At 37.5% G+C, this 27,661-nt stretch overlaps 1 protein-coding gene across 1 annotated transcript; it reads left to right on the top strand.

Moving 5' to 3' along the window:
* Positions 1–429: 429 nt before the first annotated feature.
* On the top strand, positions 430–26,008 carry FAM92A1 (family with sequence similarity 92, member A1). The gene is made up of 9 exons (XM_006884594.1): positions 430–603; positions 1,173–1,407; positions 4,850–4,918; positions 5,618–5,719; positions 6,937–6,942; positions 8,970–9,074; positions 16,258–16,371; positions 23,390–23,509; positions 25,925–26,008. The coding sequence occupies exons 1-9, from the start codon at positions 578–580 to the stop codon at positions 26,006–26,008; spliced, it is 861 nt and encodes a 286-aa protein (XP_006884656.1). The 5' UTR covers positions 430–577.
* Positions 26,009–27,661: the final 1,653 nt, after the last annotated feature.

Raw genomic sequence — 27,661 nt, 5'->3', positions numbered from 1 at the left:
TTCTACAAGACAAAATTTAAATTAAAGACAGGCTATTAATTTTTAATTTCACCTTTACTTCCTGTCTATTAGTTGATAAGAAGGCTTAACGGTTAAAGCTACTAGCTGCACAATCAGTGACCTCTCTCTGGAACAAAAAGGCAGCAGTCCGCTTCCATAAGCATTTTCCGCCTCGGACAGTTCTACTCTGCCCTATAAGGTTGCCTTGAGTTGGAACGGATGGTGGAATTGAGTTGGAGGATGGTGGAGGGGTGGACGGTGGACGGGATAGTTGTTTCATAGTCCTTTTTTTCCTCCTTCTCACCCTGGAAGGATTTGGAAATTCGGTGTTTGGTAAGAGGGACTGTGAAAGAGGAAAGGTCCTAGGAGCACCGCTGTGTTTCAGGCAGCAGGCAGCCTGGGCCCGGGGACGCGCGCCGCGTTTCCATGGAAACAGCCAGGTCGGCGCGGCGGCGCGCGGGGCGGGCTCTCCAGCTCCCGCGACGTTGGCGGCGGCTCGCGCCCCAGCGCGCGCCTGGGCGCCTTGGAGCCCCGCCGTTGGGTCCTGCCCAGGGTCCGCGGCCCAGCGTGAGGCAAGATGTTGAGGCGCAGCCTGGAGAACCGGTAACAGCCCCGGGGCCCCGCCGCCCTGCGCCCCGCACACGCGAGGCCTCCGCTAGGGGACGCCGTCTTCGGCCCGGGCCTGCGGGTGCCGGCCCGCTGCGCTCGGTGGCCTAGCTGCCGGGACGGGAGGAGCGCCGGCGGCCGGAGAAAGGCCTGGCAAGGCCGCCGCGGCCGCCCACCGCTCCCAGACCGTGGTCCCCGCGCTGCCGTGGGCCGTGCAGAGCCGGAAAGGCCGCTGGCTCCGCGCCTCGGCGGGCGTCCGGGCCTGGGACGCAGGGCGGTTCCCCGCACCCCCCACCCTGCATCCTCCCATCCAGCCTCTATTTTGTGCCTGTTTAGCCGGGACTTGAGTCCAGGCCGGGAATGGGCCCGCATGGAGGGGAAAGGGACGGGTTTGCGCGAAATTGCAGTGAGGAGGCTGCTACCCACGTGATGGTTGAATTTTAGATGGGTGTGCGCCTTGATAGCGGCAAAGTGCCCCGGGAATGTTCGTATGTTAACGTAACGATGACGCGATCTCACCTCCAACAAGAATGTTGTGCGGTTTTGGTGTCACCTCTTTTCTCTAGGGACGCTCAAACCAGACAACTGCAAGATGCTGTCACGAATGTGGAGAAGCATTTTGGAGAGCTGTGCCAAATCTTTGCTGCGTATGTGCGCAAAACTGCCAGACTGCGAGACAAAGCGGACCTGCTGGTGAATGAAATCAACGTGTACGCCTCGACAGAGACCCCCCAATTAAGACAGGGCCTGAAAAACTTTGCTGATGAGTTTGCCAAACTTCAGGATTATCGACAGGCAGAGGTACGGAGTGAGGTCACAGCGTCTTTGTTTTCAATGAGCCCCGAAGTAGTGGATGAAGAAGACTGTGACGCGCTGTCTACCTTACCACAGCAGTGAACCCACTCTTGATGATAAACGTACAGATTTTCTTGCCTGTAACACGGTGTGAGTCTGTTAGAAGGACCTGTCAGTGATTTATTATACCATTTCAAACCAAAGTCTAGTGTCTCTTGAAGTCGTGAATTTGAAACCACGGCGTTTGCCAGGTTTTGGCCATTTACAGGGGATGGTAAGCTTAGTTTCCAAGGGGAACTGAAGAAGCATGACTTGTGTCTAGTGTTCATGTAAGTATATTTTAAAGGGTGACTGGAGATGCAAGATGTTGGGAATGGTATGTGAATAAAGAAAACAAACAAAGAGCTTCTATGTTCTGGACTTTTGACAAATGTTTCATGGACCAAAAAAGAAGAAAAGCACTGAGAAAAACCAATATTTAAGCAGTAGTTACTTTCATACCTGTGTTGACTCATTTATGGCAACTCCATCGGTATCCAGGTCCATAGAATTTTCAGTGGCTGAATTTTTTTGTAAGATTGCCAGGCAGTCTTCTGAAGTACCTTTCAATGGATGCAAACTGTCAACTTTCCTCATTACTTTTCTGTGTTAGCTATTTGTAATGGCTAGTGAGGCTGCATTTGTGAGTTTGGTCTATTTTGTTTGGGATGGGGTTCCCACCCCTTTTTGATGAGATAGTAACTTTAATTGCTTTCTTTCAGAAAGACCTTCACTATTTCATAACAATTTTGTTTTAATTATTTAAGGTTCAGGACAAATTGGCTTGTCAAAAGTTGCCCAGTTAAAACGCTGGATTTCCGGGGTGGGGGGGGTGCTAATTAAAAAAATGTTTTTCATCAGTGCTTTTGTCCTTTTTTTAAAACTAAAACAGTCATTTCAATTAACTATGTAAGTATAATGAGAATAAGAACCTTTGAACCTGTAAATGCTGTCTATACAGAATAGGAACTAAAAACTCAGATATTTTAAAGGTAACTAAATTGGAACACTTTTGGAGACAATATGACATTTCTTTTGTAACAAGCAAAGCACTCTTGGTTCTGTATGATAACTGTTAATGTTTTTTTAAAAGATTTGTATTTTAATGGTCTTAACATTCCCCTTTAGTAAATAATTAGAAAACCTTTATGCTATTTATCAAATAGCAAATTAGATTGATTTATATTTATTCTTTTATTTCCCTTGCTTACCAATTGTTGGAGGTGCTAATGACAAATGAAATGAACCAAAGGTAGGCAACAGAATAGGAGAACAGAATAGATAATCCTGCCACTGAACAATCAGTGTCTGGATTATTATAAATTATACAGACTCACCTATCCTAAATATTCATGGTTTTGAGGCTTCTTGTTGTTACTGTTATTAGGTGCCATCAAGTTGAGTATGACTGATAACAACCCTATGACCTGAACCCTGTTCTATCCTGCACCTTCCCCACACTTCCTGACACATAAGCTCATGGTAACAGTCACTGTGTCAGTCCACCTAGTTGAGGAGGCTGGGACTCCTAATATTTAAATGATTGATAAAGATTTGATCTTTTCAGTTTTTCTAAAATCTTTAAAAATGAAACATGTACATTTTGCTTTATAGGAACTAAAAAGTCAGTATTAAAAGAAGTATTTTGACTAGTTATATAAGCAGGTATCATTTAAAAAGCCCTTTTTTCCTGCTTTACAAATAATGAATGTTTAAACAACTAATTATATACTGTCTTACATTCATTATCCTGAAAGAAGAAAAAAGTTTATGTCCAAGGAAGCATATAGTAATGCTATATACTTGTCTTTTAAAAAATCTATTCTTTGTTCCCTTTCACTAATGACACTAGGAGGAGAAAGAACTTTTCCAAATATGAAAGAAACTGACATTTAAGAAAACTGTTTAACCGATGTTCTTGTGATGGTGAATAATGCTGCTGTGAACATTGGTGTACAAATCTCTGTTTGTGCCTCAGTTCTCATTTTCTCAGGGTATGTTCCAAGCAGTGGAATATCTGGGTCATGAAATTTCTGTGTTCAGCTTTCTGAGGAAATGCCAAACAGCCTTCCAGAATGGTTGTACTATTTTACAATCCCACCAACAGTGTACAAGAGCTCCTATCGCACCACATCCTCTCCAATATTTATTACTTGCTGTCCTGTTAAACTTTGCCACTGCTACTGGGATGAAATGGTATCTCATTGTGGTTTCAATTTGCAACTCTTATTGCTGGTGAGTTTGAGCATTTCATCATGTGTTTGTTGGCCATCCAGTTATCTTCCTCTGTGAAAGTTCTATGTCTTTTGCCCGTTTTGTGATTATGCTATCAGTCTTAATGTTCATAGCAGCATTATTCACCATCACAAAAACATGGAAACAGTCCAGTTATCCAACCACAATCGAATGGATTGAGAAAGTATGGTACATTCACACAATGGAACACTACGCAGCTTGTAGGAACAGTGATTTTGAAAATCACTACCTGACTTGGGAGGGACTGGAGAGCATTATGCTAAGTGAACTAACTCAGTCCCTTAAGGACAAATAATGTATAAGACCATTATCAGAGAAATGGATAAATAGTAAAATGTGTATGAGAATCCAAGGTGGAGGAGGGCAGGATCAGAGGGATGAGGATGGGCAGGGAGTAATCAAAGGCTCACTTGATGGGTAGAGGGAGGAATAGGTAAAGGAAATGGAAAAGATTCAGTGAGAGAAAAAAAAGTACATGAACTTTGTAAGTAAAACAGTATAGAATAAAAATTTCATTTAAAAAAACAAACCTGTTTAGTCATGAAAGAAGCACCTGCAGCTACACAACAGCTTAACAACTCAGCAACAGAGACCATTTTTCTGATTCTCTAGGCTTACCAGAAAAATGGCTGTTGATAACATTTTTGCTTTTGAACAGCTTTAAGTCTGTCTGTCTTTCAGCTTTTCTTACCTGGAAAATGAGCTATTAGATTTCAGAAATTGTTTCTGTAAAGTAGCTAACACTGTGCTAATATAATGAAAATGTGTTAAAATTTGAGATGTCTTAAAACGTACCCAAAACTTTCACTTTGAGATAAAAAAACTTATGTATACAGAGATGATGGTTTTGTAGGGATGCACACCTGCTTTGAAAACAGACATTTTCTTATCTTGTTGCATACCAGGTACTTTGTGCTTTCACTCTTTCGGTATTGAATAACCATTGTTAATAGGCTTGCATTTAGAAATTCAGCCTTTATCCATTTCTGATGATGACTTTTATTTAGAAAGCTAAGTTTTAACTTAAAAATTTTAAAATCTTTATCTGCATAGTAATTATATTCAAGTTAAATACTATGGCTTTTATTTCAGTGTTTAAATTTTGATATGTCTATGTTTCTTTTCAGTTATATTTTATAATAATTTTCAATAGGTTGAAAGACTTGAAGCCAAAGTAGTTGAACCTTTGAAAGCTTACGGAACCATTGTAAAAATGAAACGGGTGAGTGAGCCTATTTTTTCCCATCTGTTTTTAAATATTTGGGAAAGAGTATGAGGTTTCTAATAATTGTCCTTTTACTAAAAAGTACAAAATGGTATTCTTTTCACATACTCCAAAAAAAATCATTTCTTAGAACTTTCAGAATTATGAAATATTTTTAGTAAGTTTGTTTTGAAAATTCTTAAGATATTTAATATAATCATGGAAAATATATGGACAAAGTATTTTTCCAAATGTATATACATTTCATTTTTGTTCTGAGATAAGTGATAATATGAATGGAACAAAGGACTTTTTAAGTAAACTTTATTGAAGTAAAATATATATGCAGAAAAATTCACCCACTGTAAGTATTTAAGACCATAAAACATATATACTCATGTAACCATAGTTATTATATGTCTCTGTATGTGTGCTTGCTTGCTTTATTTATTTATTTATGATTATAATTTTCCACTGAAATTATCTTCTTTTTTGTCTGTGTCATTGAAAAGACATTAAGGAAATACATTTGCACATAAGCATACACATCCTTAAAACATCTAATTACCTATTATTATGCATACTATAATGCAGTATTCATAATTCCTATAGTAATAGTGTCTAGATAAACAAATAACTTTGTTCTCTTAAAACAAAGTGTGTGTATTATATTTCTTAAATTAAACATTTATATTAACAAAAAATGCCTATCTACAGGATGACCTCAAAGCCACATTAACAGCAAGGAATCGAGAAGCTAAGCAGTTAACCCAGTTAGAAAGGACACGTCAGCGAAACCCATCCGACCGACATGTTATTGTATCCTTTGTATTATGGTCTTTAAAATTATGTTTAAAAAAAAAAGTTGTAGAAGGTATACTGTACAAAAAGTCAACAAGTATGTAAATTATTCATTTCTATCTTTAAATAAGAATTTGAACATAGAGTTCCAAAGGAAATAACACTTTAGGAATTCTTGCATAAGCAATTAACTAATTTTAAAAATTCACCTCTTTATATTATTTCCCTCAATAGACAATACTCCCTTTTTTAGCATGGAGGGTTTGGAAAGTAGATTTACCAACTCTACCTACCCTTCCAAAGTTTACAGAAACCAGTTTAACCAACTCTACCTACTCTTCCAAAGTTTAAAATTAAAATACCAATAAATAGGGAAGAGAAAGACTTAAGTCAAAGAAATTAGCTATAAGAATTACATCGCTTTTAATAAGCAGACGTAGGAAATTAGTCCACTTGCATGTTCTCATTCACGAAAGATTAATATGCATCACATAACTTTGGGGGATTTTTTTGTGTTAATAAATGTTCTAAAACCTTTTTAAATTTTCTTTTTTAAAGAGGTTAATTCTTTGGGATTTCAAAGAATCCCAAAGCCAACAATATAGAGCATTATTTTTTATTACTTTTTATTCTTTAAATTTGAAAGTTTGCATTGTTTAAAAAAACTTTATACCCTACAAATAGATACTTTGTTGTTGTTTTTGATTGCCTTGAGTCAAGGTGACCCTATGAACAAAAGGCCTGAAGCCTTTCTATAACTCTACATTTATTAAAGTTCATCGAGTTTCCAGAGGCATGTTGTTTAGGAAGTGGATGCCACTCCTGCTTCCATTACATACACTTTTAGCAACTATTTTGAGGCATAAATTAATATATTTCAGATCATACTAGGGAATTCTGGTAGCCTACGGGCAAGAAGCTGTGCTGCAATCCTGAAGGCGTGTGGTTCAAGGTCACCAGCTGCTCAAGAAGAGAAGGTTGGCCAGTCTCTTCCCGTGCAACTAACTGCCTCTGAGAAACCTGCCTGAGGGTACACAACAACAAGCTTGCTAAAACTTAATGTGTTGGAATCATGTATTTTCATTAACCTGCTTGCAAAACTGTATAGTAGAATTAGAATATAACCCAATTGAAAGAATGTACAATTAAAGGAGGACCAAGTGATTTTTTTAGCTCACTGAAAGAACTGTTGTATTTGTTTTCAAATGTATTTTTTCCTTTATGAAAAATTCCAGTCACAGGTGAGTAATAACGTGGAGTGCCATGAGATGGATCGTTAAAGTAAATCTTTTTTACTGGTTTCAATTCTTGTACTTTTTTGAAAAAGAAAACAAAGGCTAGTTGTCATTAGAACCTTAGATGTCACGAAGCTTGACAGTCACTGCAGTTTGCCCCATGATTAAATATTAAATGATGATATATTTTACTTTTAAGTAACTGAAGAGTATAGAAAATAAAACTTGATTATGTCTTAGGTCAACTAAACCCTCCCCTAACAACTGAACCCTGAGGGAGTTGTTTAATAGACATGATTTGATTGGCAATACCCTACACTAGTTGTCAGTGGCTGTTGAACTATTGATATGCACCTAGAGTAACTGAGAGAACAATTTTTTATGCTTTATTTAATGTAAATGTCCACACATCACTCAAGTCATTGCCTCTGAGTTGGCACCAACTCAGAGCTGACGCTCTTGTGAGTTTTCAGAAGCTGTCTTTCTCCTGTGAGCATTTGAATTTGAACCACGTGCCTCTGGGCTGGCTGTGATTGAAAAATCACTAGATCATTATTAGAGCTCTATGACATGTAACTAGTAGGCACAGTATTTTACAACACATGTCTAAAAGGAATATATACTTGCCAGAGGATATAAGCAAAGCATTAGATTTGCCTTCTCATTTATGACTACTATTGTGTGTTTTTTGTAGTAAGCAATGATTAAATAAAAACAGTCTATTATTATTGGCTTATAAGAAAAACTTGCAATTAAAAATTCCCTCCTGAAGTAATAAAAATTTAGTGTTCTCTACAGTCTATTCTACCTGATGGGTTTTTGTATAATTGGAAATACTTCATATGTTTGGAGAATTAGTAAAAATAGTGAGGTAGTAACAATAGGACTCTTAAGTTACCTATATACTTACACATCTCACTTTATTGCAACTTCACAGATAAGGCTTTTTTTTTTTTTTTACAAACTGAAGGTTTATGGCAGCTCTCTATCAAGCAAGTCTATTGACACCATTTTTCCAAATGCATGTGCTCATTTCTGTTGCATTTTGGTATTTGTCACGACACTTCCCACTTTTTCATAATGCTGATGCACAGTGAATACATTACAGGGTAGTATAAACATAGCTCCTTGTGTGCTATCACATCAGAACCTGTGCAGAACTGACCCTCCGGCAGGTTTTTAAAGGCCTTGAGTTGCACAGGAGGAGATTCCCATTCTTCTCCCGCAGAGCAGCTGGTGGATTTGAACCACTAGACCATCAGAGCTCCCTAACCAAAAGATAAACAGAAGTTCTATGCAGTGGGAAATCAAATACTTGTGTGGCTCACTCTGTTGTAATATTCTTTTTAATGTGGTCATTGGGAACTTGACATGCATCATCTTCAAAGTTTGCCTGTATCTCTTTATTTTAATAGTATCATAAAAACCATAGGCTATCAGTTATGGAAGTCATCATAGCTTTTGGTGTCTCTGTGTGCCCAGCAGTCTCCTGGTACTGTGCAAAGATTATTTAATTTCATCCATTCAACATATATGAGATAAGCATTACTGTTTTTTTAACTCATTAGAAGATTTTAAAGAATAGAAAATACTTGCAAAGTAAATTTTCACCAGATCAGTAATTTTTTTTAAAGATACTAGTAAGTCACCAGTACCTTCTTTTTTTCTGGAGAGAGGAGCTTAAAGGACAGAGAAAATGAGGAGAAAAAGGATAGTAGATAAGTGGCACTGGTAGTGACATCAGGAGAACATTTTAACAACCAGTCAAGAGTGAGAGAAGAAAAGAAATGATTTTGTAGAACGTGAATTTTTGTTTTGTGTTTGAGATCATAAATCCTGTCATTCAATTTATCTATTAAAGTTCTTTATACTGTATATGCTTATTACATAGATCATTTTATTTTTGTGGCAAAATACTTTATTAAACGACTGCAGGCTTAGGCCAGGAAACAAATACTGCAATGGTTGTATTCCCTAATGCTCTCAGATTCTGACTTGAATTTTTAATCTTTGGCTGGGAAATACTTTTGTAGGCTGAAACAGAATTACAGAGAGCTACAATGGATGCTACCCGAACAACACGTCACCTGGAGGAAACAATTGACAACTTTGAAAAACAGAAAATAAAAGACATAAAGGTAATGAAGTCACTCTTCAGCTTAAATCGCTCTGAATTTTTTAACCCAGAAGTAATCTCTGTGAAAAAGAAACTATAAAATGGATCAGATGTTATTTTCATAGAGCAACAATGGTACCTAATAGAATTACATTCCCAAACAGAAGCTAGATTTTCAACGTTATGTCATAAATACTATTTAATCTAAAGGAACTAATATTATGTTCTTACTCTTTGGGTACTATCTCAGGTATTTTTACGGAAATCATCTTTAAATCTTACAGCAGCACTGTAAGAATTAGGCAGTGTTATCTCTACACTAGGAATTCCTGCTGGAAGATGAGTGGTTATGTCCACCAACCTGTCCATGGGAGAAAACCAGTTTCCTCCAGTAAAGTTAGACAGCTTCAGAAATTTGATGGTCACCAGAAGGCAGAATCAACTTACCAGCAATTGGTCTTGTCTATATATTATAAATTAAAAAGTTAATCTCAGAACTATAAACTTACCAATGTATGGTAAGCTGAAATCTGAGATATAAACCAATTATATATTGTTTTAAAACCTCTGCTATCCACTAGGAAATCTCCTCCCCTATGATTTTCTGCCTCTCAAAAATGCTGGAGGGTCAGCTGTGAGTCAGTGCCAACTCAGCAGTACAAAACAACAACATCTCTTATTCTGGACTATCATTAGATTTTATGATGTAATGGTTTCTGATTTTTTTAAATGTTATTGTAGTTTGTTTACAAAATTTTAATACATTGCTTTTGAGAACAGATTGTTTCAATTTCCCTTACCCCTCACCCTTTTCTGATATCTTTATATCATCTTTATATCATCAAATTGGTGATGATATACCTACCATATAGACTTGCCTTTGTCATAATACGGTATTTTAATTTCATTGTAACAAACCGATAAATTTGACATTTTAGTTGTTATGTGCCATTGAGTCGAGTAAGACTCATAACGACCCTTTAAACAACAGATCTGAACCCTGTCCTATCCTGTGACATTCTCATCATATCTGACATACTTGAGCGCCTTGGCGTAGTCACCATGTCTGTCTCATTGAGGGTCTTCCTCTCTTTTGTTGACCGTCCACCTTTCCTGGCATGTTGTCTCTTTCTGAGGAATACCCTCTTCTAGCAACATGCCCAAACTATGTAAGACAAAGCTTTGCTATACTGGCCTTTAAGGAGCACTCTGTCTGAACCTTCTCCAAGACGTACCTGGGGTTTTTGGTAGTCCATGGGATATTTAATACTCCAACACTCCAACTCAAAGGCATCAATTTTTCTTCTGCCATCCTTATTCATTGTCCAGCTCTCAGATGTAGAGCCAGTGATTGAAAAGACCATGGCTTGAATCAGACACACCTTAGTGGTTAAACTGACATCATTGGTCCTCAGTGCTTGGGAAAGGTCTCAAACAGCAGACTCTTTCCCAGTGCAGTATGTCTTGACTGCTGGTGTCAAGGCTGTTGATTGTGGCTCCAGGTATGAGGAAGTTGTTGACAGTTTCAGTATTTTCCACTGTCTATCATGATGTTGCCTGTTGGTCCAGTGGTGAGGATTTGATGTTGAGATGTAATCCATATCGAAGGCTAAAGTCTTTGATCTTCTGCAGCAGGTGCTTCAAGTCTTCCTGAATTTAAGAGGGGAAAGTTGTACCATCTGCATGATGCAGGTTGTCGATGAATCTTCCTCCAATTCTGATGCCACATTTTCTTCATAAAGTCCAGCTTCTCAAAGTATTTTTTCAGCATACAGACTGAATAGATATGAAGAAAGGATACAGCCCTGATATGCATCTTTCTTGAACCTTGCAGTGTTTGCCTTTCACTTCTCAACAGCTCTTGGTCTAGGTAGAGATTTCATATGAGAATGACTAAATGTTCTGGGATTCTCATTCTTCTCAGTGTTAATCATAGTTTGTTAACATTGTTAACTATAACTATGGTTTGACATTTTTAGGATCTTGGAATTCAGAAGATCGCCAGTGAAATTTTTTTCAAGTTAGGGACCATCAAGTTGACTTGCGTTCCTGTGAACAATAGATCTGAGCCTGACCTGTGTTGCACCATTCTCACAATCTGCACTGTGCTTAAGCCATTGTTAAAATCACTGTGTCAGTCCCATCTCGTTGAGAGTCTTTCCTTTCTTTCACTGACCCCCTGTTCTTCCAAGCATGATATCTTCCTCCATCTCTTGATAACATGACCCAAATATGTAAGATAAAGTTTCAGCATCCTTGCTTCCTAAGGAGTACTCTGGCCATCAAGACTCCTTCTTCTTGTTGTTGTTAGGGGCTGTTGTGCTGAATACGACTCATAGCAACCCTTTGAACAACACATGTGTACCCTGTCCTATCCTGTGTCATCATCACAATCAACAACAGTCAAGACCATTGTAGCAGTTACTGTGTCAGTCCACTGGTTGAAGATCTTCCTCTCCTTTGCTACGTCTCCACCTTTCCAAGCATGATGTCCCAAGAAATAGCCCTTCCTGGCAACAGACCCAAAATATGTAAGGTGAAGCTTTATCATCTTTGCCTCCAAGGAGCACTCTGGCTGCACTTTCTCTAAGACATACCGGTTCCTTTGGCAGATATATTCCAAGACCCCTTAGTTACCTCTTTAAACCCACTATCTTCAAGTTGATTCCAGCTCACAGTGATCGTGCATCAGGTTTCCAAGGCTGTAAATCTCTAACCTCACACAGCAGCTTGACACTCTATACTGTGCCACCAGGGCTCTTCTCTGTACATATTAATATTTTAGTTTCTGTGGTAAAAATAGCTAATACTTCTTGAGCATTTACTCTTTGCTAGTTAATTATAGTTTTTTCCTTGAATTGTCACCTTTAATGCTTAACTTGGAATCTGAAGTTTCTATTATTATCCCCATTGTGCAGATGAGGAAAATGGAGCAAAGAACAGTTAAGCAAGCTGACTAACATTATTTCTGTTATAATTATTTCTATTGGAAGCAGAAGTGGCATCCACTTCCATAATCGCTTGCCTCTGGAAACCCTATGAACCTGGAGAAAGGATGAAAGTTACACAGGTGTCCAGGACTTTTGTTCATAGGATTGCTGTGAGTTGCCTGCGACTCGATGGCACTTCACAAGAACAACAACAATTATTTCTATATATAATTAAGCCCTAAAATGTTCTACCCCTGTCTGGTAAGTGACTGAAATTTCAAAAATATTCTAGTAAGTCATCCTAACTGTTTTATGGAAAATTTGATCACCACATTAAAAAGGCAAATAACAAGAACCATATGATCTTGGCAATTGATGCAGAAAAGACATTTAACAAAATCTGACACCCCTTCCTGATAGAGACACTCAGCAGAATTGGAAGAGAAGGGAATTTCCTCAACATAATGAAAAGTATATGTGCAAACCCAAGAGCCAGTATTTCTAAGTGAAGAAAGACTAAAAGCATTTACCTTGAGAACAGGGACCAGACAAGGATGCCCACTATCACTACTTCTATTCAGTATTGTATTGGAAGTACTTGGTAGGGCAGTGCAACAAGAGAAAGAAATAAAAGTCATCCAGATCAGCAAAGAGATGGTTAAATTGTCACTCTGCAGATGATATGATAGTGTTCACAGAAAACCCTTGCCAAGGACTCAACCAAAACACTGTTAGAGCTAATAGACCAATTTAGTAGAGTGGCAGGATTTAAGTCCAATGTCCAAAAACTGAGTAGAATTTCTCTACAGTAACAAAGAGAACTCAGAGAAGGAAATCGAGAAAGAAATATCATTTACAATAGCCAATCACAAATTGAGAAACTTGGGAGTAAACCTAACTGGAGACACAAAAGACCTGTCCAAAGAAAACTACAGCACATTGGGGCGATACACAATAAAAGACCTAAAGAAATAGAAAAATGTGCCCTGTTCAGTATTCTGAAAATGACAGTCCTACCAAAAGCAGTCTACATGTTTAATGCAATCCCAATACAGATACTAAATTCATTTTTGAAGGAGATCAAAAGGGAAATTGTCAAGTTTATTTGGAGAGGAAAGAGATCCTGAATAAGCAAAGCACTTATGAAAAAGAAAAATAAAGTGTAAGGCATAGCACTCCTTCACCTGAAAACCTACTGCATAGAAGTAGTAACCAAAACAGCATGGTACTGGTATAGTGACAAGCACACAGACCAACAGAACAGAACTGAGAACCCAGAAATGGACCCAGCTATCCGTGGTCAACTTGATATTTAACAGAAAATAAAACTATTAAATGGGGAAATTACAACCTGTTCAACAAATATTGCTGACAAAACTGGACTGCTGCCTGCAGAAAGCTGAAACAGGATCTACATTTGCCACCATACATAAAAGTCAACTCAGGATGGATCAGAAACCTGGGAATAAACTCCATAATTGTAAAGTTCAGAGACAAACTGGGATCAAGCTCAAATGCCCTGGTCTATGATATAAAGAGACTGCCAAATACAGCCAGAAATGCACAGTCTGAACAGGATAAAATTGATGAATGGGGCCTTCTAAAGATTAACAGACTGAAATGAAAACCTGACTGGGAAAAACATTTGGCAATACCATTTCAGACAAGGGTCTCGTATCAAAAGCTTATGGAATCCATCAGGGCCTCCACAAAAAGACGACTGATAGCACAATTGCAAAATGAGCAGAAGACATGGAAAGACATTTGACAGATGAACATATTTGGATGGCCAACAGATAAATGAAGAAATGCTCAAAATCACTGACAATAAGAGATGCATATCAAAACCACAGTGAGATAGCATCTCACCCCAATAGCAGTGACAGAGTTTAACAGGAGAGCAAGTAATAAATGTTGGAGAGGATGTGGAGAGATGGTTACTCTTATACACTGTTGGTGGGATTATAAAATGGTACAACCACTCTTGAAGGCAGTTTGGCATTTCTTCAAAGAGCTGAACATAGAAATTCTGTATGACCCAGATATTCCATGCTTGGAATATAGGCCGAGAAAATGAAAACTGAGGCACAAACAAGTATTTGTACACCAATGTTCATAGCAGCATTATTCACTATCGCAAGAACATAGATACAGCCCAAATGTTGTCCAACCACAATCAAATGGATTGAGAATCAATGCAGGAGCAATGATTTTGAAAATCACTATCAAACTTGGGAGAGATGAGTGCTAAGTGAACTAACTCAGTTCCATAAGGACAAAAACTATGCAAGACCATTATTGTAGAAATAATTAGTCAAATGTGTGTGAGGATCCAAAGGAAGGAGCAGAAGGGTGAGGATGTGGGGGGAGGGGAGTGTTAATCATAAGGTTGCACAATTTAATGGGTGGAGGGTAGGTTGGGTAAAGGAAATGGTAAAGTTCTGAAGTGAAAAACGAAAAACTTGTGTGTGGCTCTCTGAAGCCGCTTGCAGGAAAAAATCAAGCATAGGCTCACATCTTTCATGTTTTTCAGAGAGCCACACACAGGTTTTCAGTGTTTGACCTTGTTACTAGATCCTAATCCTGCTGTGTTCCCTTTGGTATCAGCACTTCTAAAAGCCATTTGACTCTCTTCCAATGAGCACCTGCTTTAGGGAGGCTAGGAATTTCCAGATCTGTACTCATTCTGCCCCTAGTGGTATTCCTGGGTATCCAGAAACTGTAGAAAATCCAAAATTGTGTTTTGGCTTTTTTTTTTTTAATTACTGTAGCCTTTTGTCAGTCCATTGCATTAGAGTCCTATGTGGTGACCACTCTTAGTCATAGTACAAGAGTCAAGTAGCTGAGATACTTTCACCTACATATCTTTTTCTGTGAAGTAGCAATCAGAAGTGTGTTAATACTCCCTTATTGCCTAATTGTTAAAGAATTATTTATTGCCATCGAGTCAGCTTCAAATCATGGTAACTTCTGTATAACAGAATGAAACACTGCCCAGTCCTGTACCATTTTCATGATCATTGATTAGCATGTTGGATATTGTATCAGTTCTGTCACAGTGGATATTGTATAAGATCATCTAAACAAGTTTTATTACCTTGTTTTCTCTGGCCCTTTACCAAACATGTCCTTCTTTAATGATTGATTTTTATTGGTAAGTATGATGGAAAAAAGTAATCACAGAACACTGATGCATATCTATGTGGCTTTATTTCACAGTGCACACCATTCTCATTTGGGTGGTTGTCTTAGTAGAGCAGGGGTCAAAAGAATTGGGTACTTGACTCTTGTCTTCTGCTTTAGCCCTTCCCTTTGATCTTGTCTTTTTAAGGATGATACCTGATTATTTTCTGTCAGTTCTCACTGTGTTGGGTTTGCTGTATATTAATGCTTTGGCTTTCTGATAACAGAATTAACAAAAGGAAAGATCTTATTTTACTGAAAATTTCTCTGGTTTGTATCCTTTCCCTAATTATCTCACTCCTGCCTGTTCAGCATATATATCCTTATCTTGCTTGTCACAAGTGTTCACCATGCTCATAAAGCTTACCTGTACAGTTTGTGAAGAGGATTCCAGATGAAAAGCACAGTGCAGTGAGCAAGAGATACACCCTTTGAAGAATTAGATTTAGCTAGGTATTCTGTATGTCAGTTCTATATAAATTTATGGTAAGAATTTGTGGTAAGAATAGCATCATTATGAAATAATCCTTTGTAGTTTATAGTCAGAAATATGATGGAATACATGTTTAATCCATATGCTGTTATTTAAACATTACTTGGACTTGCTAAGTACCAGCTTTAGAGTTACATTCGTATCTGTGTGGAATTGAGAGTCTGGAATGGTATACGTTTTGGTCAGGCCTTTTGATTTTTTTTATTAAAAAGTCATTTACTAAATGCACATAGGAGAAATAACTAGGAAATAAGGAGGACGTGAATGGTCTAACAAAAAAATGCTCTGTGTAATATGAATGTGTCATTCCAGAAAGGCTCTGCAACTATTTTTGTACCCTGGCTGCTGTCTTTTGCAGTATTTCATCAATTGCTAAGAATATAGTGAGGAAATTCACAAAGCAGTTCAGTGGATTTGTGAATTTGTTTAAAACGTTAAATATTAAAGTGCCAGTATGTTATCAAGAGTCCTCTGTGATCTGCATGATGTCCAAGGGCCTAGCAGCTCAGAAGAGATACTTTCAACTTCCTACCTATACATGTTTTAAATATTAAAAGAACGGATTTAAATTTGTATAAATTAAAATCTTTGTTTTTTAGAATATATTTTCAGAATTTATCACTATTGAAATGTTATTTCACGGCAAAGCTTTAGAGGTCTACACTGCTGCCTTCCAAAATATACAAAAGATTGACGAGGAAGAAGATTTAGAGGTAGGATTGTCTATCTATCTATGCCGCGTTCTTCTGCTAATATGAAATGTTTGAAAAGATTCCTAATTTGTGTAGGTAAAAAAATCTATTAGAACACTAGCTGTACTTTTATGATTTTCTGTTTAACATTTCACATTAACCATGGTAAAATTCCAGCAGTAATAGATAGTAAAACAGAATCTACATAAAGTCATTACATGAAAGAAAGTAGTTTATAATGTTTTGACTATTAAAGTAAGTTCACTAAATATGCTAAAAATAAACAGGTAAGCATTTATGCTGTGCACATAATGCCAAAAGCTTGACATGTGTCTTCTCATTCATTCTTTACATACTCCAGTGAGTTAGGTGCTGTTGTTACTCTCATTTTATAACCATAGAAGCAAGTTCAGATTCTTTAAATAACTTGTCTGTGGTTCCTTAGCTTAACAGCTGGAGAGGATTTTAACATAAGCTAATATAAATTTTAGTTCAATGAAAATAATTCTGTTTGACCAGCTAACACTAGAGTGATTAAATATATCTAAACCTCTCTTGGTTAATAGGGAGGGAGGAAGAAGGGATTAAAAACAACTGTCAGTAAGTTGGGTGAATGGAAGGGTAGTATACAATAAGGGGTTTATCAGACATAGTAATTAATTAGCTAATTCTAGTTAATATTTAAAACAAAATGTATATGAATAATTAAATGAAATATTAATATGATCTGTAATTTCATTCCAATAAAGAAATGCTATCCAGATCAAGGTGGGGAAACTGCCTTGAAATATGGAAAGCATAAATAAAAATAAATGTATTTTAGCCAAATAAACACTTCTTAAATGTCCTACATTCATATCTTCCCAAGAACAAGGTATATTTCTCTTGGAAAGTAAGAATAACATAAGGCACAAAAGTATTTTGTTTGAACAGATACTCAGGACATGCTTTATCTGTATTATCTCTATAATAATAATAATGGCCATGGACTTTGCCGATTAACCAGAATTCTGTACTAACAGATGAGTGAATTGTGTGCCATTTGATATTTTTTAAGTTTCTACAATATTTATGAGTAAAAATATCTAGAAAGAGGGTCCCAAGGCCTTTTTCTCCTACATCTTTGCTGTCTCCAAAGAATTTAATTCTGTCTCCAAAGAATTTAATTCTAAAAAATCTGAAAACAGCTTGACTAAAAGAAAATGAAGCTACTCCTTGAGATGTGTCTGTTTGTTCCCAGTGCTAATTACATTTCATGTCAGTAACACTTGGCATGATTTATGTCTGTTGCTCTTCAGTAGACTCCTATAAGTAGATGCTTTATTCAGATACTTCTTTTCATGCTCTGTTTTAAAGCTTTTAATTTGTCATTTGTAAAATAATAGAGTTATGTAAGTCTTACTTTGGACCAGCTGCTGATCTAAGCATTTTAACTGCAATAATACTTTTGATATTCCCATAAACTTTGATAAAAATATTTATTATCTTCATTTCTATGGATGTGAAAATTCAAGCACAGTGGACTTATGAGCATTTCAAAACAAGCTAATAAGGACCAAACCTTGAGAGTGAAACCCAGATGTACAACTATAAATGTAGTTGTTGACTTTTTGGGGGGCAGGTGTTTATGCTTTCTACCTAATACTGTTAGAAGTATGATTCTGAATAGGACAAAAACATTCTCCTAAAAAGTTAAAGTTCCCTTTAATATTTTGTTCTCTCCTTTTAGTAATACCTTTAACATACCATTTGTTAGTTGATACTAAAACTCCTTCAAGCTCTTTCATCCCTTAATTCTTCCTTTTCATTCCAGTGGTCCTAGATAAGCTTTTCACACCATTTCCTTTTACTTCTCTTATATTCCTCTGGAGTTTTGGTGGCCAAGTGATAAATTCTTCTGCAATCCTAAAGAAACATGGTTTGAATCCACAGTCTGCTCTGCAGAAGGATGGGCAGTCTCCTCCTGTGCAATTTACTGCTTTTGAAAATCTACTGGAGGATCAGCTATGTGTCGGTTCCAAATCAACAGCAAACAACAAATATTACTCTTAATTGGCTAGCTCGTTAACTTGAAAAAGAAGAGATCCATAGGGAAAATGTCTCAGAATCATAGTTACACTTCTAAATATCAGCTTTCTAATGAGTAAACAGGGGTCTCTGGTGAACTACTGGCAAGAAGCTGCACTGCAATTCTGGAAGCACACAGTTCAAGGCTACCAGCTGCTGTGCAGGAAGAGCAGTCACTTCTCGTGAGATTAACTGCCTCCGAAAATCTGATGGAGGTCAGCTGTGGGTCACTTCTGACTCTGTGGTAAACAAGAAGAATGGGTTACGGCCAGGTAAACAACAGTGGGTTAATGCTAGGAATTTGAAGGACAGCTGTCTGGCCAACAGATTGGAAGAGGTCCATTATTTGTTCCCATTCCCAAGAAAGGTGATCCAACACAATGTGGAAACTGTCAAAAAGATCATTAATATCACATGCAAGCAAAATACTGCTGAAGATCATTCAAAAATGTCTAAAACATTCTGGGAATTGTTAGAAGTTCAAGCCGCACCAGGGATATCATTGCTTATGTCAAAAGGATCCTGGTGGGAAGTAAAGAATACCAGAAGAATGTCTATTTATGCTTTATTGATTCTGCAAAGGCATTTGAATGTGTGGATCATAACAAGTTATGGCCAGTATTGAGAATAATGGAAATCCCAGAGCACTTAATTATGCTCATGCAAAACCTGTACCTAGACCAGGAGACTGTGAAAACAGCAAGAAAACACAACATGGTTTAAATTAATAAGGGAGTAAGCGTGTCTATGTTGAATTCTCTCTCCATACCTATTCAATTTCTTTGCTGAGCAAATTATTCAGGAAGCTGGACTCTGAACAAGAATATGGCTTCAAGATTGGAGGGAGACTCATCAGTAACCTGCATTATGCAGATGGCACAACCTTGCTTGCTTAAAGTGAGGAGAACTGTGTGTAAGTACTTGATGCAGATCAAAGAATACAATCTTCAATATGGATTGCATCTCAACGTCAAGAAAATAAAGATTCTTACCACTGGACCGATAGACAACATCATGATAGATGGAGAAAAGATTGAAACTGTCAACAACTTCATTTTATTGGGATCCACAGTTAACACCCTTGGCACCAGCAGTCAGGAAATTAGGAGATGTATTGCACTGGGAACGTCTGCAGTTAGGGAACACTCTAAATTATTGAGGAATAATGATGTCTGTTTGAGGACTAAGGTGCATCTGGTTGAGGCCATACTCTTTCTGATCATTTGTGTTGCATCTGAGAGATGGACAGTGAATAAAGACCACAGAAGAATTGATGCCTTTGGGCTGTGGGTTTGGAGAAGAGTGTTCAACATCCATTCAACTGCCAAAAGGAAAAACAAATATGTCTTGGAGTGTAACCAGAGTGCTCATAGGAGGCAAAAAATGAAGCTTTACCTCATATACTTTGGGCATGTTGCTAGGAGGAGCTATATCTTTGGAGAAGGACATGATGCTCAGACAGGCGAAAGAGAGAAAGACCCTCAACCAGGTGAATGGACATGGTGACTGCTGTGTTGGGCCCTTGTGTCTCAGAAAGTGTGAGGGTGGCACAGGGTAAGACAGAATTCAGATCTTTGTTCATAGGGTCAGAATGAGTCTAGTTTGATAGCATATAACAACAGTAGGATAATACTAAACAAGCTTCTCCATCTCTAAACTAAAGATGAATATAGTACTTACCATGTAAAATATTCATTCCACTACTGTTATCTGGCCAGTGCCACAAAGGAAAAAAATGTAAGTTATGAATATATATGATGGAGGGTTCCGAATGTTACAGAGAAGCAAGGGAGATTGACTAGAAGTTTAATGTGTGGGAAGCAGCCCAGCAAAATCCTTGTATAATGTTGTGAGTAAAGAGCAATATAAATAAGTTAATGGAAGACACAGAGCAATTGTTCAGTGAGCTTGAACATATAAACTGTTATGACACATAGCAATGAGTAAATATCTAAGAGGAGAGCAGAGGAATCTGAGACTCGGGGAAATAATATTTATATCAAACAGGCACTAAGGGTTACCAGCCAGGTTAATATAAAGTTCCCCGGACATAAGGAAATCTAAGAGAACAGGAAAAGAAAAATAACCTCCTATTCTATATAACCTATGCTTTATGAGAACAGCTAAGACCTAAATAAAAATTAACCTTTTTGGCTTTCCCCAGCATTTAGGCTCTCTAGTTATAAAGCGTCTCACTTCATTTGTTTCAAACCAAAAAAAGTATTATCATGCCTATTCTTTATAAGGTCACTTCTTTGCAGTCACTTCCAAGTATGCTGAGAATCTGAGACTGATTCCTAGGTCTTTGATCATGTTGGGAAAAATATACTATTATAAATTTCATATTCTTGTGTATCTTTTACCTTTTTTAGGAAGGTTTTAACTTTTTTATTTAACTGGTTTAGACTTTTATCCTGTGGGTTGTATATTGCTTTTCCACTTGGAAACCTTTGCTACAGAATTTAAAAAAGGAATAATCTAACCAAAATGCCATTTCCTTCCACATACCAGTTAATTATGTCAGTAAGTTATCCAGTTTTTCTGTCATCAGGCTGCAGAACTGCTCTAAACACAAGTCCCACCTCTTGAGTTAATGTTTCATCCCTTCATTCTTTGCCTTTCTGCAGTTCTCTCAAGTTTAAAACAGATATGTCATAATCCTTATTTGTGTCTCCCTTTCATCTCTACACCATAAAGATTGCATTCATGTTAGCATCATTTATTTGTCATCTATTTACCAGGTTCATTCTTCAGCTGTTGTCATATACTGTTGAGTCAAAACTAACTCCTAGCTAACCCTCCAGTGGGTTTTCAGAGGCAGTAAATCCCGCAGGAGAAATTGCCCACCTTTCTCCCACAGAACAGCTGGAGGAGTCAAGCCATGTTGCTTTTGGGTTGGCAGCACAATTCCTTACAACTAAGCCACCAGGGCTGATTGCTAGAGGAACTTTAGGTGTGAAGACTCATTAGTAATCAAACACAAAATAGTGAGAGAAAAGCTGTACTGTGCATTACTGACTGCAGAATAGGGCAGAATTGAAAGAAACTGGCATTTGACTTAAGTCTTTAAGAAATGAGTAAAGTTTGCTGGAATTGGCTGAGGAATCATTGGAAAAGCTAATACAACATTAGTCCTGCCTGGAGGCTATCGTATTTGGCAGTTTTAAGATAAATTAAGCTTTTTATGTTACCTAATCATTAGATCATTTGGGAGTGGGAGCCTGAGGTTGGTTGGTTTTGTTTTGGGGTTTGGGGTTTTTGTTTGTCTTTTGTGGAAGACTCATTAACAACCTGGGTTATATAGATAGCACAACCCTGCTTGCAGAAACTGAGGAGCACTGGAAGCATTTGCTGCAGAAGGTCAAGGACTACAGTCTTCAATATGGATTGGAGCTCAACATCAAGACAAAGATTCTCACCACTGGACCAACTGGCAGTACCATGATAGATAAACAAGAATTGAGGTTAACACTTTCAGCTTGCTTGGCTCCACAATCTACACTCTTCGAATTACATTAGGAAGTCTCTTCTGTCAGTAAACTCTCCAAAGTGCTAAAGAGTAATGTTGGCAGTCTAGGGATTAAGGTGCCCCCATCAAGACCGTGGTCTTCACAATTACTTGCTATGCATCAGAAAGCTAGGCAATAACTTAAGGATAACAGAAGAATCGGTGCCTTTTGAGTTTTGGTGCTGGAGAAGAGTATTAAACATACCATGAACTGCCAGGAGAACAAATAGGCCTGCCTTGGAGAGAATGAAACCAAATTTCTCCTTGGAGGCAAGGATTTTGATGCTGTCTCACATACTTTGGGCACATGGCCAAGGAGGGACCAGTCCTTGAAGGACATCATACTTGTGAGGGATAGAGGGACAGCACAGGAGAGGAAGAGACCAAATGAAATGGGTTGACATGATAGGTGTGTCGGAGTGAGACTGGCTCATAATCAAGCAGGGTTCAAGAGCTATTCTATTGTACATAGGGTCGCTGTAAGTAGCAGGCCACTTGATGACGTATACCACCACATGACACCTAAGACTTTTTAATTCGGGTAATCAAGAAGTAACATAAGAATTTGGTCTTAAGATTATTCTAAGTAAATTATAAAGAAATATGTGGAAGGTAATAAATTAAAACCCTTGAGTACTTTAGGTAGAATGCCCAGGCTTCTGACTTGGTCTTCTAACTGTATGGTTATGTCTGTAATTGTAGAAGTGAATCTAGAGCTACACTGATAAAGAATACAATTCCTGCTGGACATAAGTGGCTGTTTTCAGTATAATATTACTTAAAAGTAAAAAAATTACTATTTTGGAAAGAGCAAATTGTTCATCTCAGAAAGTTGGATATTACTGCTGTATGGAAACATGAACAAGCAGCTATCAGAATTGGTTAAAGGGTAGCTCTTGGTCAGTGTGTTGAGATTTTTCAGGTTCACTCTGTTGTTTTTTAAGTAGCCTAAGGGAAACTAAAAATACTCAAGGTATCAAGGGTATGGAGAAATAGGGGCAGCTCAGGGAGTTCTGAAAGCAGTCCATAGGGAGTTTTGCTGTGAACCCGAAGGTGCTGTTTATGGGGGTTCAAATCCACATGCAGCTCCTTTAAAGATGGACAGTCTCTTTGAATGTGATTTACAGCTTCTGAAAACCTTCTGGAGGAAAAGCTTTGAGTTGGTTCCAATTCATTACTAATAAGCACCCATTTAGAATGGCAAGGGAAATGCATACACGTGACTGTTTCATGATTTAAGTGCTTTTTTATTTCCAGGTTAAATTTTGGTTGTGTGGTTTCATTTTTTGGGTGTTTTTTTTTTTAATTTTACCTTAAATTTACACTAAATGTCTTTTATCCATGGCCAGGAATAAGGAGGGGTTGCTTGAATATATTTTACCTAAAAAGAACTTACTTTGGCTTTCTATATTCCCACTGTTGCATTTCTTCTTTATTAGTAATGTCATTTTATCATTGCAATAGGTTTTCCGAAACACAGTGTATCCACCAGATTATTCATCTCGTTTAGATATTGTAAGAGCAAATTCAAAGTCACCTCTTCAGAAATCTCTGTCAGCCAAGTGTGTACCTGGAACCGGACAGGTAAGCTAGAAATAGAAATTTAAAGGAAGTTCTGCTTCAGTTGTAGAACTATACTAAAAATGTTTCTATTTAGCCGCATCACCTCATATCCCTTATCCACTCTGGGCTCTAAAATGGAGGTGATACGTGGTGGTGGTGGTGGTGGTGGTGTGTACTGTCACGTGAGAACCAACTCAGAGCTGACCCTCCAGTGGGTTTTCAAAGGCAGTAAATCATTAAGGGAGGAGATTGCCTTTCCTCTCACTGAGCAACTGGTGGATTGGAATTCCATGCCTTTTAGGATTGCAGTGCAGCTTCTTACCACCAGAGCACCCTTAGATACTAGGTGTAGCTCTAATAAAATATTATGGCTTATATTATTATCATTTATACTATAACCACATATGACACTACAAAGCAGAGGATTTGTTTGAAAACAGATGTGGAAAAGTCAAGAGAATGATAGATTGTTCTCAGGAACACAGATCAGGGAGCACAGATTCTGAAGGCATAGTACCTATTTTAACTAATCTTACTACTCTACCTAGAAAGTTTACCTAAGAGGCTTTTCCTAACCATTATCATAGACCCAAAAGCAAAGAATCCCATTTTCCTATTTTTTTTTTCTATATCTAGAAAGTCTAATTTCTATAGTGTAAGTCGGCAACTTTTTTCACTAAGCAACTGAAGGCTTTACTGCCCATATGGCTTTCACAGGTAAAGAGAAGCTGTAGACAATAATGGGTATGGTGGTGTGGCAGTAAAAACTTTATTTACAATAAAAGCAGGCTAGATTTGGTCTGAGTTCTGTTGTTAGGTGTTATTGAGTTATTTGTTTTGTCAGTCTTCAACCGCACATGGCATTCAGTACAACCAACTCAAAGGGATTCTAGTCTGTAATCTTTATGGGAGCAGTTTGACAACAGGTCTTTCTCACACAAGTTTACTGAGTGGATTCAAGATACCATCCTTTGATTAGCATCCAACCTTTTCATGTCTACTTTTCAGACTTCTAAATTAAGCAAAAGATTTTCCAAATACAACTTTTGGGGTATATTTGACTGAATACCTTCTTGATTGTACTGCCTTTTTCTTTTCCCTGGTGATTTTTTTTTTCTAGCACTGTCTTGCACATGGATTACATAGTAAAAGAAAGTTTTGACTTAAATGTTTCACTGGAATCACAGTGGTTACACAGTTAACTGAAACCTTCCTGGTTTGAACATTTCAGCAAGCAGCTCTTTGGGAGAAAAGATGCAGCAGTTGGCTTCCATAAAGATTCAAACTCACTGCCATCAAATCCTTTCCAACTCATACATAGCCAACACTCTAGGAGGGCTCTGTGGCTGTAAATAGCAGCTCATCATTTTTTCCACAGAGCCTCTGCTGGATTAAACCCTTGGGAACGTACATATGGCTTTTGGATTAGCTGTACAATACACTAAAGACTATGCCACTAGATGGCATATGCCCTTTGGGGTCACCATGAAATCAGAATCCAGCATATAGCATCACCTAACATTTAAATAGCACTTTAGATTGAAGTTTTTCAACCTTGGTTCTATTGAGATGTTAGGCCTGTTGACTTGGAGAGCTGCCCTGTGCATTATGAAGACATAAAACTGCATCCCTAACCTGTACCCAGAAGGTGCCAGTAGCACATGCATGCATACCACCAGTCCCAAGTTGTGGCACCCAACATTGCAGACATTGCCCAGCATCCCCTGGGAGTTGTGGTTGTTGTGTGCCATCAAACCCCTGAAGTTATGTTCTCAAAAATTTTAAGATGATCCAAATGGCAATAATCAGGACTTAAAATAGTAGTAGTAGATTCAGATCACACTGCTTTTATATCGGTGTTTCTTACTGCCTGGTTGAAATGTCCTTGTCTTTCCATCCCTTTGTTAGTTCCCATTCAAGTAATTTATTACCCAAGAATGTTTGGTTTTAAATTGGTTAACATTTATAATATATTGAGTCTGTTATAAAGAGCATTAATGGCATAGCATGGAACATGTTATGCTAACTGAAAGGTTGGTGGTTCAAATCCACAGCTGCCCCATCAGTCAAGGATGAGATTTCTCCTCTCAAATGTTACCATTTGAGCAATCTAATGAAAGGTCACTGTGAGTCAAACTGGATGGGAGAGCAGTGAACTGTTAGCAGTAAATACTATTCTCTGAAAGAAAATATACTATTGAAGGAAGCATTTGTGACTAGCCAACTGGAATAAAATTGTTAATTTTTATTTCTAAAAATTTGATAAAAAGATTCAAGGACATTTTCAACTTTTTAGGTAAATCTTTACTAACAATTATTACTTGTGAACTTTTTTGTGGCATACTTTATTCTGTGTGCTTTGGACATTTTTTTAAAAATACACCAAGCACAACAAATATTTTAGTTCTTTTTTTAAAATTGTGTTTAACTTAACAGGTATCCTCCACCTACCGACTGAGAAAGGATCAACAAGTAGATGAGGAGGATGAGGATGAATTAGACATGACAGATGAAAATTAATTTCCAAGTATTCTTCACATTTCTACTTTCATTTTATAATGACTCAGAATCCAAGATTACTAAGTTATAAAACTTTATCCTGGCTTGATAACCTCAAAATTAAGTGTTACTACTGGAAATGTAAAAATAAACTTTATGCTGACCAAATATTAAGGTTTTAAAAAATCCTACAGGTCAGTCATTTCCATTTCATACCTAGTGGTATCTTTTTGAGTGTATGTTCCATTTTCTCCTAAGAGAGTATATTTCACAGTATTCCATGTTAATGTAGTAAGGCTTGTTTTTAAATGGGTGTCAAAAACTGTAAGATAAATAGTTCCACCGGGCTTCTTCCAGGGTAAGATTGTATCCTATCTGCTTAAATGCAAGGTTTTATTCTGTGAAGCCTTAAATCTTAAAATTCCTTTCTTTTAACCTTTATTAAAACTTGATGTTTCATGTGCTATATAAATTTACCTTTAAACAATAGTGAGATCAGAATTTTAAAAATCAAAGACTGGGATATCAATAGTTTACAAATATATATAAAGCTATTATTGCAACTTTTTAGAAGGGGATATTTAATTCTGGTTTTTGAAAAAAAAAAAAAACTGCTATCAAACTAAAGTGTTAACACACGTGATACAACTTTTAGAAAGGAGAGAGTATACCACGTTGGAATACTGCCGAGAGAAAAAAACATAAGCAAGCATATATAAGTTCATAAATCATTAATAGTTCTTTAAGAATTTTACCAAATGACCATCTGATGTTAAAAAAGGTCAACTATTCTTGTAAATATGGAAGTTTAAATCTTTCAGTATGAAGCTTTTGTTTCTTAGGGTGAGATTATAATTTTGATAATTCATAAATTAGGCATATAAAAATTATAAAATTTATCAACATGTTTCAGATAACTGTAAATAAAGATACTTTCTAGAAAGCGTTGTGACTGTCATTAATGGTTCTATTCTTAAAACATTCTGAAAACCAATGTCTTTAAACTTTTAAAACATTTTAAAACCGTAAGTATTCTTAAGGAACAAAGGGTATCATTGCATTTTTTATTTTCTCAGCATTTATGTTACAAACAGGAGGAAATTGATGGGAGCAGGGCTGCAGTATTATACTGAAACAGTAATTTAGCTGCTTGCTGAACAGCTTACTAAAGTATCAGTTGCTTTTTCTGTAGAGCTCAAACGGTGTCACTGACGTTTTAGCAGTTCCCCAGCAGTTCTGTGGATGTCCCCTGCTTCAACAAAGTGGACAGAAAAGACCTGGCAACTCCCCTCCAGCCTTGGAATACCCTTGAAAACTCATCTCCATGCATAACCCCAGGACCATCTTCTTAGCGATCTCCAATTTTGAGGACCAACTAAGGTGGTTTTTTTTATTGTTAGCCCCAAATCCTTGACCAACTGTGAGCTCTCAGATCTGTCACAATTATCTTGCTGAAGTGGAACCATCTGGTCAGCCTTCACATGATGGGCTTCTACACCTACCTCTCTCTGGGTTTTTATTCTGACCACAAGAATTTGGCCTTGGAAAGCATGAAACGCCGGGGTGCCAAGCAGCAGCCATGTTTTCTTCCAGGATACACTAAAGCCACCCCAGGATGATGATGATGATTGCCTTGAGTGAGGGGAAAATACTAGACGTCAGCAGCCCTTGCCT

This window comes from Elephantulus edwardii, unplaced genomic scaffold (assembly GCF_000299155.1).
Source record: "Elephantulus edwardii isolate Elephantulus edwardi_28Jun2011 unplaced genomic scaffold, EleEdw1.0 scaffold00036, whole genome shotgun sequence".
Classification (NCBI taxonomy): domain Eukaryota; kingdom Metazoa; phylum Chordata; class Mammalia; order Macroscelidea; family Macroscelididae; genus Elephantulus; species Elephantulus edwardii.
The sequence above is the reverse complement of the archived record's forward strand: the minus strand, read 5'-3'. Positions and strand labels throughout refer to the sequence as shown.